The sequence below is a fragment of the Penicillium cataractarum genome (genome assembly GCF_028827025.1).
Source record: "Penicillium cataractarum strain IBT 29864 chromosome Unknown utg000002l, whole genome shotgun sequence".
Classification (NCBI taxonomy): domain Eukaryota; kingdom Fungi; phylum Ascomycota; class Eurotiomycetes; order Eurotiales; family Aspergillaceae; genus Penicillium; species Penicillium cataractarum.
In genome coordinates this window covers 1,866,591-1,880,460 of record NW_026622738.1, presented here as the reverse complement: position 1 = coordinate 1,880,460, position 13,870 = coordinate 1,866,591, and the positions used below count along the sequence as shown (strand labels likewise).

Sequence of the window (13,870 nt, the reverse complement as noted above, 5' to 3'; positions counted from 1 at the left end):
TTCGCAGCCCAATCCGACCATATCCCGTCCAGCGTGGTACCGTGGTAAGCGTTTTACCAGAAATAGTGCGGGGAGAGCATCCCAATCATCATGAAAGTGTGTATACGGGAAACTTGTCGCAGAACTCGGTCGCATGTTCGCTTGTTCGCTTCCCCAGAGATCGCCGCCATCGACTACGTCGTCTTGGCACGCGTCACATTTCAGGCATCCCAGATCCATCGATCTGTAGCCCCTTCAAGTAGGGGGGCTTACCATGTGGACATGATACAATGATCTTATTGGCACCTCCAATAAAGGGTAAATCTCGTTCCCCCTCTTGATCACCCGTTCAGCTTGGCGGCTACGGGTTTTCTATCAATACTCGGTGGACACAGGAACACAGTCAGGAACGTTAAACCAACAATGTTGATAAACCACAGACCGCGATCGTCCACGATCGCAAGGCGCCCGAGCACCGATGACCGATGGGGCGCGGCGACCAGCTCAGACCTCCTGTCTAAACGCGAGTGTGGGGAAATCCCCTTCAGCCTCATAACAACATGTACGGAGGTATGTAGATCAAGAGATGTATGGTAGATTAGTTATCAGTTATCACGACACCCTTGTCATCCATCATCTCACCTTCGCCAACACGAACACCGCAAACTCCTATTTCAGAAAAAAGTCCCCGATCACGAGGGCGTAATTCTATGCGTCCACTGACGTACGTACCCCCTTGCCCTCCCTCCTCCCCTTCTTGGCCTTTTAGCCCTGTCGGAGCTAATCACCAACTGGAGGCAATCCACCAAGAAAACCCTTGTCGGGCGTCTCTGCCTCCCGTTGACAGGGCCTACAGACCAGTCCAGTCCACACTATCGAGCCGTGTCATCCGAAGCGAATGTGTATATCCAATCGCATCATATAGCTCGCGCTAATTGCCCGTTATGCTATCATCCAGTAAGCTTGGGGGTTGGCAATTATGATTGTTGGTTTTTTTCCCCTTATTAGTTGATCGCGACCCACTTCGGTTCAGGCCGTCCATTTTCCGATGGGAGAATACATTGATAGAGTCATTATACCGCAATTATTGTCCACTTGAATCCCGATAGATTAGTTTGGTTTAGTGGCCGGTGAACTCCGCAAAGTAATGTGAAAAATATAGCCATCTCTCGGCTTGTCGGCTCGACAATATTATAGTAAGACTATACGAGCTAGAGATGAGAAACGGAGCTAAGAGCGGGTATACAGCCCTGTATTCTAAGCATTTAGTAATCCATATTAATCTGACAGCCATTTCCCCTATCCCTAACACCTGACACGACATGTACATGTTCGCATTGGGCCGGAAAACAAACCCTATTCCTGTCCCAGTGACCAACTCAAAAAGTCAACTGGAGAACAAACGGGAGATTCCCGTAAAAACTCAAAAGTAAGACCCCCGATAAGGCCGTAACCCATTTGAATCCCTCCCGTCCAAGAAATACTAAGAATAAGCACTATCAACAATGTCTGCATAACCTTGCGACATGGATTCCTGTTATTCCTGCACCCCATTTCCCGGATTTCGTGTCTTGGCTCTGTTACCCTACTCCATACTCTCTCTATCTTTCGCTTCTCATAAGCAGTCAATTTTTAATTTATCCATCTCAAACACCGGAGACCGTTCTCCCACCGCCGCATTGAATGGATCCTTATTACTACGCGCCACAGAAACCGGTTCTGATCCGGGCCCCTCGTCGAATAACACCGCAATCGACGTGGCGGACCTGCAGATTTTGGTCATATCCAATGACTGCCCCTCTAAAAGCCCCCAAACCCACTAAAACGCCCTCCAGCTTAGTTAGCTTACTTTTCGAGTTTAGATTACTCTCTGGTGTGGACTTGTAAGTTGTGGTGGTTTTTTAACCTTCGCCGAGTCAGTTCCCCTCTTTTCCCCCCTCCTTCGTTAGTCGGTGGTGATCTAGCTTTTGTAGATAGCTAGCTAGCTATTTTGTGGCCTACTCTACACATTCTGGGGTTATCTCTCTAAATATACCTTCGTAGTCGCGCCATGTCTGACTCGGGCTGCTCATGCTAACTCTATACAAACTTACAATCTAAGCACACCCACAGTCTTGGAACAGACATCCCGCGCCTATCCAATACTATACGGAAGGCGCAGACCGTGTCTCACGGCAGTGTCACCTGTGTCCCTGACAAGGGAGTCTATACTCCCGTCGTAGTATTGAAGTATTGTTAAATGGCACAACTCGGTTATTGGCGGAACGAAATACCTAGCATATCATCATTGCCTATTATCGCATGGGCTTACAAGTTCGCCACGCGAGGTACAGGTACAGGTACAGGGTCCCACATTCATCGGAGCGAGAAACGTCGAGAAGGAATTTTTTTCCTTTTGGCGGTGATGTACTTCACATGGCAGATGGACGATGAACTACCGCTATACACTATACAGTAGTGTCGATCGGAAGTTTCCATGAGTGGCGATCCAGTCAGGGCGTCGAGTTTAGCGACCATTTTTTTTTAGCATTCTTCACTCTTTTTTGTTCGCCCTATTCTTTTTAGAATTACCCGAACACACTGTCTGCTCTGGTCTGTTATTATCGGATCGGTTGATATAATCGGGTTGGAAAGAGATTTGTGGTATGTTGTGCGGATCTCCGGAGGGGAGGAACTGCGACATTCTCCTTGCGAATGGCAAAATCGATATTCGACGAGGGCAAGGGCTGGCCAGCAAAGATAATTTTCTCACCCTAGACCCAGCGCCTTCGATTTTAAGTACAGTATCGGCGAGTCGGAACGCAAGGGGCGCTGTTAGTAGACGCAGTAGTTGTAGTAGCGGCATGGCACTCCTACAGTACTTGTTTGTAGTACTATGAGAGTAAGACTTCAAAATCCACAAAGTCAAACATATTCCATATGACATGACACATTTTCTCACGCATTTCACCCCCGTCCCAAGACACCAACCCAGCCAGCCAGAAGGCGTAAGCGATTACGAGCGCGCGCGAATGAAAAAGCCGCAATCCGGGCTGTTAGGTTTGAATCGGCGTTGAGCCAGCCAGTTGCCCATTAGTGAGCCAGCGACAGTCGGTACTAGGTAGTAGTAGTAGTAGTAGTAGCTCGGCGGGAAGAGTCTCAGTCAGCCCCTCTCTTCATGTTAACACTGGAGAGAGATTATTGGATTATGGTGGGGGGGAAGAGTCCTTGGGAAACCCTTTCTGGGGGGGTTGTGCTTGGCAGCGTGGCGTTTTCCGAGGTCTTTTTTTGACTTGCTTACAGACAGTTAGTACGGAGTCCTCTTAGTAGTACTTAGTCCAAAATGGGGGCCAGCCACGAGTCATGCACGCCATGCATTCTTTGGATCACCAAGCTGAGGCGCGAATACCCGTCTGGAGACTGGGGCTCTTCCCTTGTTTATGGGGGCTGGTTTTAATTGCCATTCAAGGGGGGATTATTATCTTCTTTTGGATACACCTCGGCTACGTTTTTTTATGTTCTGTTAACTATGCTACGCCGAGTTGTTCTTTTTTCAGCTCGACGGAGATTACTATTAGTGCTTGCTAATCGTCATTTCATTCTGACCACATTGTTGTATCTACCGTTGGCAGGCTAGTGCGCTTATGGACTTCGTTCGAGAAAGGGATCCATTGGAAAGTGTGGCGTCCAATCATGCTTCTCTCTCATCCCAAGGACAGTCCGGATCCAGTAAGAGGAGCTCAGTTAGCTCGACGGAGGGAGGGCCCACTAGAGTGGAGCGGTCGCGGAGGATTTGGGCTCGGCTTTTTGGCTCTTATCATGCGGCGTAAGATGATGAAATGAGCGCTAAGTTCTGTAAGGCCGTCTACGAAGGAAAAAGAGCGGTGGCTTTGGCTTTCGTATACGATCAGGCACGGGACTGATTAAGAGTTTGAATAGGGTTTTTGCCAATGTTGCATTCCCATGTGAGAAAAAGGAAACAAGAGGGGACTCTCGTGGGTAAAAAGGAGACTTCTTCATTCCTCATTAACATCAAGGAACTCGGGGGAGAACAAGGAAAGCGTCTCCTCAGGGGATAAAAAAAGGCGCATAAAACGTCTCATGCCAGGTATCAAGGAGTAGAAATCAGCGCAGCATTTGGAATATAGAATCCAAGGAAAAGAAGCGGAGAGAAAGGAAAGTATAATAAGGATTGGAATCAATGATGAACGCCTGTCCTCTCCTCTTAAATGAGACATGAGAGATCGGAAATGAGGCTGATGATGAAGAGGAAGAAGATCCCATACCACAAACGAATAATGATCAAGGGGGAATCCAGCAGAAGCGCCCGACAGCCAAGGGATGGAAACATAATGAGATAGAGATAGATAATTATAACCAATACAAACGGACTATAGAATCCCAGAAGCTTCTCTCAAAAACTGACGGTAGGGGGAATCGAGAAGAGAGAGAGAGAGCAAAGATAAAACAGGAGAGTCGTGACGGGCATTCATCAGACGGGCCCAGAATTTGGGACCCGTAGCATCTAAGCGTAGTCCCCTTTTAACCTACTCCCAAAAAACCCCAGTCAGTGCCCTCCGGTTGGTTCAAGATCCGGGTTGGGGGTTTATACTGGAAATTAGGATGGTATCCCACCATCATCGGTTGTCCCTCTGGTATCTGGTGGCCTGGGAATGGTGGTTGGTGGTACTCGTGAGGCATATAGTTAGCCCGCGGAGTCGTCTCGTAGCGCTGCTGCATCATCTGCATATATTGTTGTTGTTGCTGTTGTTGCTGTTGCTGATGCTGCTGCTGTTGTGGGTGATGGGGCGGTGCATGTTGTGGGGCATGCGGCATAGGCATGGCCGAGGTAACGGGCACGTTTTGCGTGACAATCGGAGGCGCGCCTTCATGCACGGGGACCGAGTTCATCTGGACGCTCGGTGGCGAGTAAAACTCGTGGTTGGGCGTTGCGGAATGCGAGTAGTATGGTTGTTGCGCAAGGAGGTACTGATCATTCCCGTTTGGGATCGATACCGTCACGGGCGTCTGGTGGTGATAGGAGTGCTCCGAGGTCGCATCTTCCGAGGATGGGCGAGTGAGGGAACCAGGAGGATGCGATCGGTGTTGGTGTTTCGTGAGAGTGGTTTTGCGACAGAAGCTAGAATAAGAACGAGAGAATATGTGAGTAGGCGACACCTTTGGGATATGATGGGGAGTTCCTAGACGGGTCTTTACCTTCGTTCGCAAGTGGGTTCTTGACAAATGTATGGTCGCTTGCCCGTATGAATTCGTCGATGACGGGCGAGACTCGATGACTGTAAAGAAAAAAAAAGTTGCCCGTTAGTGGATAATGCGCTATATCGAGGCTCGAGTTGAGATCGGCTCACATCTGAGAAAGCTTTCTGGCAGCCTTCATGGTCGCACACATGGGGCTTCTCGCCGGTGTGGGTCCGGGAGTGGACGGTCAAAGCGCTGCGCTGGATGAAGCTCTTGTTGCAATCCTTCACTGTGCAATGGTAGGGTCGCTCATTGGTGTGTATCCGATAATGGCGACAGAGGTCGGACTTGCGATTAAATGACTAGAGGGCGAATATGAGTATCGAGTTTGGGCGAAGGGAAAGCAGGAGATGGCGATTTAGGCGGGGAGAAAGAGAATCGCTCTAAAATCAAAAGACATACCTTGCCACAATCCGTCCAAGAGCAGTTGAAATCGCGGCCATTTCCAGGAGCCATGACTGCGAGGAAGGATGATAGTGGAAGATCCTCCGCAAAAGGAACGAGATCAGGTTGCGGGGGAAGCGGGTCGCGGAGCAAGGCGACGGGAGATAAGAAAATCGGAGTTGGAGGAGAGGGGAAGAGGGGGAAAGGGAAAGAAGAGTAGTTAAATCAGCGCGTGCGACGCGCAAGAGAAGTTGGACTGGAGGGGAATCCGGGATGGACCTGGTCAGGCCGGATGAATAGCAACAACCGGGATGTTTAGGCGAATCCAGAGCATAATACTCCCATATAAGGACGCGCGACCATGTGGGGACCAAGTGGGAAAGGAAAATAACAGGAGGAGGAAGGGAGGAAGAGGAAGAAGGATGGGAAGGGAGGAGGAGGGGGAGGAGGGGGGCTCAAATGAATCTTCGAAGTAGATAAACTTAGCAGATGAGCAGATGAGTAAAGAGCGAGAACGAGAGGAAAGAGAGACGAGGCCCTGGAAAGGGAATAACGGCGCGGATGGGAGAGAGAGAGAGAGAGGAGGGGGGGATCAAATATGAATGAATGATAATTAAAATAATAATTAAAAAAAAGATAATTAAATAAAATCAGCGATTATTATTTTTTAAGTATTTAATTCCATGAGCAATTCCCCTAAATCTGATCGAAAAGGGAAAAGACTGGAAGATTATTCTGATTATTATTCGCATCGATTTATTTTTAATCCATGGGGCCATCGCATGAATCATTCTGGTAACTTAACCTCTTGGATCTGGGATCCTGGTTTAATTTCAGTCTCTCATGATGATAATAATAATAATAACAATAATCATAGAACTATCGATATATTAAACAAAAAACTTCCAGTATCCATCATAGGATGATTTCTAATTTCACCGTTGTTATGTCGAGATACTCTACTAAATCCTCCATACGAGGCGCGATTAATTTACCAGTAGCCACGCACATCATCCAGAGAGGCATCCAGTAGGAATAGGCTGTTCAATACAGACTGTCTACACTGGAAATATTCGGTAGTCTTCCAAAGAATGAACTTGCTAGACACATCAAGTACATTGGTATACTCGTATACATCATATTCACTACGATATCTCTCTACCCAATGCACCCACTATCGAGAACATCTTCGTATGTCTTGGTACAGTCAAGTACATTGAGGGGTATTGAACTCGTAAGATTACCAACCGTACAGACCGGGTACGACCGTCTTCCCAGGTATCCACCGTACGGGAGGATTACATCGGCCGCTTGGCATGTCAAGGATATGCACCTTTCTCATTGGAAGACCCCAAAGGGGAAAAGGGGGTCCAAATCAACGGATTACATATCGAAGGAAATCCAAGGCACCTTTTGAATGGACCAGGGACGAGCTGTAGAATAGATACACTGAGTTATCAACCTTTGGCCTTTTCATACATACATAGAGTAATGTTAGACATCCTATTTTACCACAATCCCCCCTTCGCAAACCTAGCTATCTCCCAGCCTAGTATTATCACGAAAACAAGCATTAACAGACCCAAGTTAAATTAGCAACTGAACCTCGCTGTTAAACTACGAAATTACGATTGCCTCAACATCTCTAGAGAGTCGAACCCCACATTCCCATCGGCCACGACCAGGGCCACTAGGCCCAGTCAATGCTGGCGGTACGGACCTACCGTTCCTTAGTCTTGGAAGAGGGGCGCCAACTTACATCCCGGTTCCAGACTGTCTAAACCAGCGACTGGATGCCATACTTTACTAGACTGAACCGGGTATGGTGCGTGGGGATACGAGGTGGACTCTGAGCTGAGTGGATCCGTGATTTTATTACTAAGTCAGTCACTTTTTCCCATCAAGACGGGGACTCTCCCCATTAAACATGGGGGGCTTCGTATATACCTACTTGAATAAGAAACCATGACTCTAACGAATGATTAGAATATATTAAATATGATCCGAAGTTGCTCCCATCTCAGAAGGCATTTTTATCCTTAATAACACTGAATTACTTCCAGTATTAATCACGATTATGATGACAAAGTCCAGTGTTATGTTACCAGGAAAAATAAAGTTAGAGTGACTTGGATGGGGGATCTGAAACTGCGCCCTGACCATACGCAATTCCGACCCTTCGGATCCTTCGCTCAATCGCTGGACGAACAAAATCTGGGGGCCGCTGGAGCTCTCCACGCGGGAGGTGCACCTCTCGTTGCTTGTTCGGTGAGGAAACCTCGACAGGTCTGGATCTTCGGACTTGATTCTCTACTCCCCAGATTCCAGGGGGAATAAGGGGTAGGAAGAGAGAGAGAGAGAGAGAAAAGGAATATATCTAAAGTCAAAAGTGAAAAAAGAAAAGAAGAAGAAAAGTGGAAGAGAAGTTTAAAAAAAGTAAAGATTAAAAGAAGAAAATGAAGACAAGAGTTAGCCAGTTCGCCCTAGGTCACCCCAGTTCAATTCCGGAGGGTTAATCATTAAGTACATGTGAACTACACAATGTACAAGTTTCGGGGTACATGTGGGAGGCCTACTGTCGTGCTACAGTCCCTTTCTCTAAAGTACTATTCTCCGTATCTCTCTCTTTCATGATATCATCGCCCAATCCTTTCTCCTACATATGTATTGTAGTAGTCAGAAAATCAGCCAATCCAAACCCTCTCACGCAAGCAAAACGGCCAGAGTCAAGCCACGGCAATATCTAAGGAGTACCATTCATGGCCGAGCTACTCCGTATTCTTAGCCCCATTTAGCTACTCCAGTCGAGCCTAGACAACCCCAAGAGGCAGTTAAGAGGAGAGAAAGAGAGAAAAGAGAGGAGGTGGAGGTGGAGGCCACCCACGCTAACGGACGATCGTCTCAACAAAACAACACCCCCAAGTGTAGGTGATGAAACAGAGTTAGCGGCTAGAGTGCAGATAGACTACTTGATTTTCCTATGCGATCCGGCTCCTTCCTCTACCTACAGGAACAAAAGAGGGTCCAGGACAGGAATCCAGATGACATTTTCACCGTTAAAACTCCGGTGTCCCCGCAAAAGAGAAGCACGAAGATTGTCCCCAACGCTCCAATCACGGATCGTGACTAGAGATCGCAATATCAATATGAGTGCGGGATACTCTGTCCAGCAAGGGATGCTGTTCTCATTACGCGGCTTTCTTTCCTTTCTAACTGCATCCCACACTATCCCACACGGAGATACCTGGTGGATCCATTCAATGCCTGTGGAGTGACTAGTCTTGGGATGTTCCTACAAAGTACTGCGTAGATTTTCCCCAATAATTCCGTATCCCGAGTGGAACTCGCATTTCTTTTCCCTTCCCCCCCCCCCCCCCCCCCCCCCCCCCTCTCTTCTAACTAGCAATGCCGAGTCCCGAGTAGATTTCACGAGAAGCCTCCCGAGTCATTTCCTTAAGGTTGGGGCTGTTCCTTCGGCGATCAAGTGTAATTAAGTAGAACTTTCAACTCCACTCTTGCTAGTAAACCCCCCCCCCATCTAAGGGCTGGACCACCCTGGTTTTGAATTTTGTAAATAAAGACAAACCTAAATTACGCGTAGTAAAGGGACAAATCATCCTCGACATCCCGTAGCTACGTCGAACAAGAGGATTTTTGGTAGAATGTCCAAAGAGAAATCTCTTTACACTCAGATTGGGTCCCTAGTCCCCCGAGACTAGTTACTAGCACAGGCATTGATCTAGCGCTTGATAGACTCTAGGGGCGATGCGGTATTCAGGGCCTGGTTCGCGGTCGCCGCAGCAAGAGAGAAAAAACAACATGAGGACCATCCCCCTGGGGCACAGCGTCATAATGGAATAAGCTTGTAGCTTTACGTACAGTGAAGTACGCAAATTAATTGTGAAAGAACTCTCTTCTCTGCCTCACCGTCTCAATACCTCTCAGCCCTTCGTAATTTCCATCGACTCTTCTTTGCTATTGCTATTGCTTTTTTTTTCCTTCTTTCTTTTCTTTTCTATTCGTTTTTGTCTCAAACTTCTTTTTTCCTGTTTTCTTGTGGAGGACACGCGACGATCCTTGGGAATCAACGGTATGAAGTGCAATTCGCTCTTTTTACCCCTTTACCGCCACACGTAAAGTTTATCATGATCAGGCAGAACAATATCTGCATGGGACTTTATTTTCGCTGCCTTCTCTAGCTTGACACAAAGTTGTAAATTGGACGGTGGCAATGATAAAAATGGAAGGTCGAAAGGACCATGTCGACTACTTGCCATTCACAACCAAGCTTGGCCTCGGTTGGCCGATACCAATCACCATTTGCCGTTAAGTTACTTACCCACGGCAGTAATCGGGAGAAGCTTCAATCGGCATCGCCACCCCTCCATCGAGAGGCAAGATATGACAGGGTTCTCTATGACCCTATCAAAATCCAGGGACCTGCCAAGCCAGAGACCCTGAGAATAGTGAAAACAAATCGGGGAGCTGAGGCACCTCGGTGGCATTTGCTTCTGAACGTGGGGCTCCACTTCACGGTAATCTTAAACCAGGGATCTTCTCGAATCCCCTAACCTTATTGCCATTTACACCCACTCGATGAGCGATATTGCCCCGAAGAAAGTCCCAAGTGCAAGCCACGAGGGAATGTGAGAATCAAGTTTCCCACGGAAAAATCACCAGCACCGAGTAGACCAACCAGGTCAAACGCTATACTGGAAACCTCCCCCCCCCCCCCCCCCCCCCGAAGGGGAGAGGCCTCGAGATCGGCAGGCCTTCCGTTTCTTTTCCTCTCCACAGAGCTACATGCGCGTTGTGCATGTCTACGGGGCCTAATCATATTGGAGATGAGCCTGTAATAGTGAAGCTCGATCTGGACCCCAACGGTCCAATTACGCGATGCATAATCGCGAAAGCCAAATGCCCCACTCGTTATGACAGAGATTCGCCGATGAAAAACGCCGTCCCTGCCATCAGTCATCGGAAGACAGAGATCCTACAAATGACTCTCCTAAATCGGAAATAATCGACAGAGTCCACTTCAGCCATTGCCGTAATCTAGCATAGTTAGGGGGTGGGAATGGCAAAGCATGGCATCCCTCCAAAGTAAACCCCGAATATACTAAGTTAGGTACGTACCGGATACCTTGAAAAAGCAACTGGGATACTTGAGCAAAGAAAAGAAAAGAAAATGGATACTGTAGACATGATGGCGCCGAGAATACGCGACGAGTGGATCCCATCCTCGTCCTGTCGTTTACCAACGGCCCTTTCTCGAGTCACTCTAAATGGATCCTTCTTCTTTTATCAGCGTCCGATATGCCCCTCTATTGGAGGTCGAATTTCTGTGGCGCTATTTCCAGTAACTACGGCATATATACCCGTTCAACGGGCGGCTATGGTGGCGGACCGAGTGGGGTTGACCCCCAATGATCCAATCTCAAGAAGGTTATTCGGAGCGGTTTCTCTTGTAGATATCTATAGTTGACTGGCTAGAGAGGAAAAGAGAAAAAGGAAGGTCCAGATGTTGTGAAAATCGCAAGGCGGGACTTGGCGAATGGTGGCCCCCATGTACATAGTTTGGGACACTAGTCCAGTGGTAACTCAGATCGTTGGGAATCCTTTCATGTTGTTTCGTCGGTGACCGATTCAGCTATTCAGCAAAATAACGAAACAAAGAATAAAGACTGCCAAATGCTAAGGACGTCAATCAAACTTTTGTTTTTCCCATGAGCCAGGTCATTGGATAAATCATTTGACCGCTGGTCATTCATCTGCGTTGGGACAGATTTCCGGGGCCCCGGGTCCAGGGATGTGAAGGGGATATTTTCAAATGAAAAAGCGTCTGGAAGTGGGTTCCTTACCAAACAAAGCAGCGATAATTATGATAATTATTAGCGAATGTGATCGCGTTTGCCTTATTTTCCCGCGTCTTCTTCTTTCGTCCCAGCCTACCAAAGGTGCGTGATGACTGGCAACGCCTATCACGCGAAGCGGGAGAGCGAATGTGATGGAAGTTGCATGAGAAAAGAGTAGAGTTCAAGAGTACATCCGTAGAGTGATTCCGAGGGGTTAATGCGGATCTCCGCGGGCAGGAGAGCGTCAAGTGTACAGAATTAACTCCACGCTTTTGTCGGTGGGCATCCCGTCAGTACCGATTTTTTTTGTGTAGAGCTAGCTACCCCGCATTTGAGAATGCGACGGCAAGTGATGCAATCCTCAAGCTAGAACGCGTGTGGCTGCCTGTTTCCCATGAGATAATGATACTGCCTACATATTATCCTATCAACTCCTCAGTAAGATACCTGTAAAAGGGAAAATGGTTGCTCAAGTACGCAATACATCAAGGTGATATCGGCCCAAGGACTCAACTTATCCCCGAGGGTGCGCCATCAGGAAATCACAGGATGAAGATGAGTTTGTGTTCGGACTTTTGTATAGTTCGTATAATTCTGGGGTGTTGTCATCTCTCTCATCATTTGCTCTTTTCATGTGCCTATTTTCGTTTCAGCTCGTCTTGGCTCTAGGTCACTGGAATAGGAAGTATATCCCATACGTATCATTGGGCAACTTGGCCGGCTGGGTTACGTATAGGCTGCCTTTATCTTTGAGCTAGTATGTTTGAACTCAGTGATAGGGTATTAAATCTTTCAAATCTGATGGGTATCCGGCATCTTTATAATCATCCGCCTACCTCTAACATGCATTGAGCTGCGTGTATGTAAACGTAGGGAAATCAGCCTGAACAACAGAATAAACACTGTGATGTCGAGGCTCTTTGAAAGAGACGTAAACTTCACGGGATCACCTTCAGACGAGATCTTTCTTGGACCTTCACAACATGTCAATATACATCCCGAATCTTAACGCTACGTATACCATCAGAGCTAGGTGCCACCCATTGGAGCGGACAAGGCATCCATATATTAGCGTATATCGTGATAAATGAATTTTTGATAACGACAAGGACGATTTGCCGGCATATGCTAGAAAGAAAATAAACTACGAATATACTCAGTCTCTTGCCACATAAACACAATGAGACATAATCCTAAAACGCCGTCGAGTCAGACCTTTATCCCAACGCGCATCTGTCTGAAATATGTCTCTGCCAAGGCCATTATATATATATACTATGGCCGTTGCTAACCGCCCCGCAAGAGCAAAGCGGCAAATTCAGAAGATAATCCTCCAATGTTGATAACTTGCTGACACGATGCTCTTGTGTCTCAGATTAATCTCTCTTCAGCTTTCAAGGCCGTTCCCATCCCTCACTTGAATATGTGGCTTAGAATCGTAAACGCCAAAACTTGAATGAAGCAGCTGAAGCCATACTGATCATCGACGCCTCTTGCCTCAAAGCTACCCACCATATGCAAGGATGAAACTAAAACGCCACTAGCAGTACGATATCCAGCCATAAACGTGGACTGCCGATTATGGCGGTTGCCACGCTAGTGAGTTAATATGGGGCGCATGTATGTTGAAGCACATGCTAAAGTCGATCACTGCTATTCATATCAGCCTCCCTTGAAGAGATTAGATATAGGTACACTCGACAACTTTCTCACGGCTATCTCGTTTCCCTACGCAGGTGGCTTGCTTCGCCTCACCACATCTTCATTTGCCTCATCAACAGTCAAGTTGCCTCTTCAATGAAGGAGCGGTAAATCACATGCAAACCTAAATAGCTTCCCCTCTTGATATGAGCTTCAGGTTGAGTAAAGTGATTGGTACTGGTAAGTAGATTGACTATCTGAATAGTAAGCTCGTGCCTTGCAATTCCGCTAATATCTCTGAAAATTGAACATATCAAATCAAGTTAAGAAAATAAACGCTTACGGTGGCGCAAGTCTGATAGTACACATCTGATAATGAGCTCGAGTGAAATGACTAGGATTATTCATCACCAAGGGTGGTGTGAGAATCTATGATATTTCATCCAAACCACACAAGTCAGAAGAAGATGTCCATGTAATACGCAGTCCGTATTATATCAATTAGAATATTGACGAAAGAACACAAGTGACTGATTAGTTGGTCCATATGAATTCCCGTAAGATCACTCATCCTCATTCGGTTGAGACGCGTTTTCAGGGTTGTATGGCTAGCGAATTACCCAGTAGAAAGGCACCTCCAGATTCGACAACTGGCTATATCTACCAAACATCCAGGTTGATTGGCTTGATGGGAACATATTATTAAACAAACATACATACATCAGCAGTCGTTCCCGAGTTCTGTGTAGCTTTGCATAATCAAAATTTCCGGT

The 13,870-nt window shown here is 47.1% G+C and overlaps 1 protein-coding gene across 1 annotated transcript; it reads right to left on the bottom strand.

Moving 5' to 3' along the window:
* Positions 1-4,500: 4,500 nt before the first annotated feature.
* On the bottom strand, positions 4,501-5,673 carry N7496_002758 (putative C2H2 finger domain protein; the record flags this gene model as incomplete). Its single annotated transcript, XM_056695689.1, has 4 exons — positions 4,501-5,098; positions 5,176-5,255; positions 5,328-5,519; positions 5,620-5,673. The coding sequence occupies 4 exons, from the start codon at positions 5,671-5,673 to the stop codon at positions 4,501-4,503; spliced, it is 924 nt and encodes a 307-aa protein (XP_056557901.1).
* Between the last annotated feature and the right edge of the window lie 8,197 nt (positions 5,674-13,870).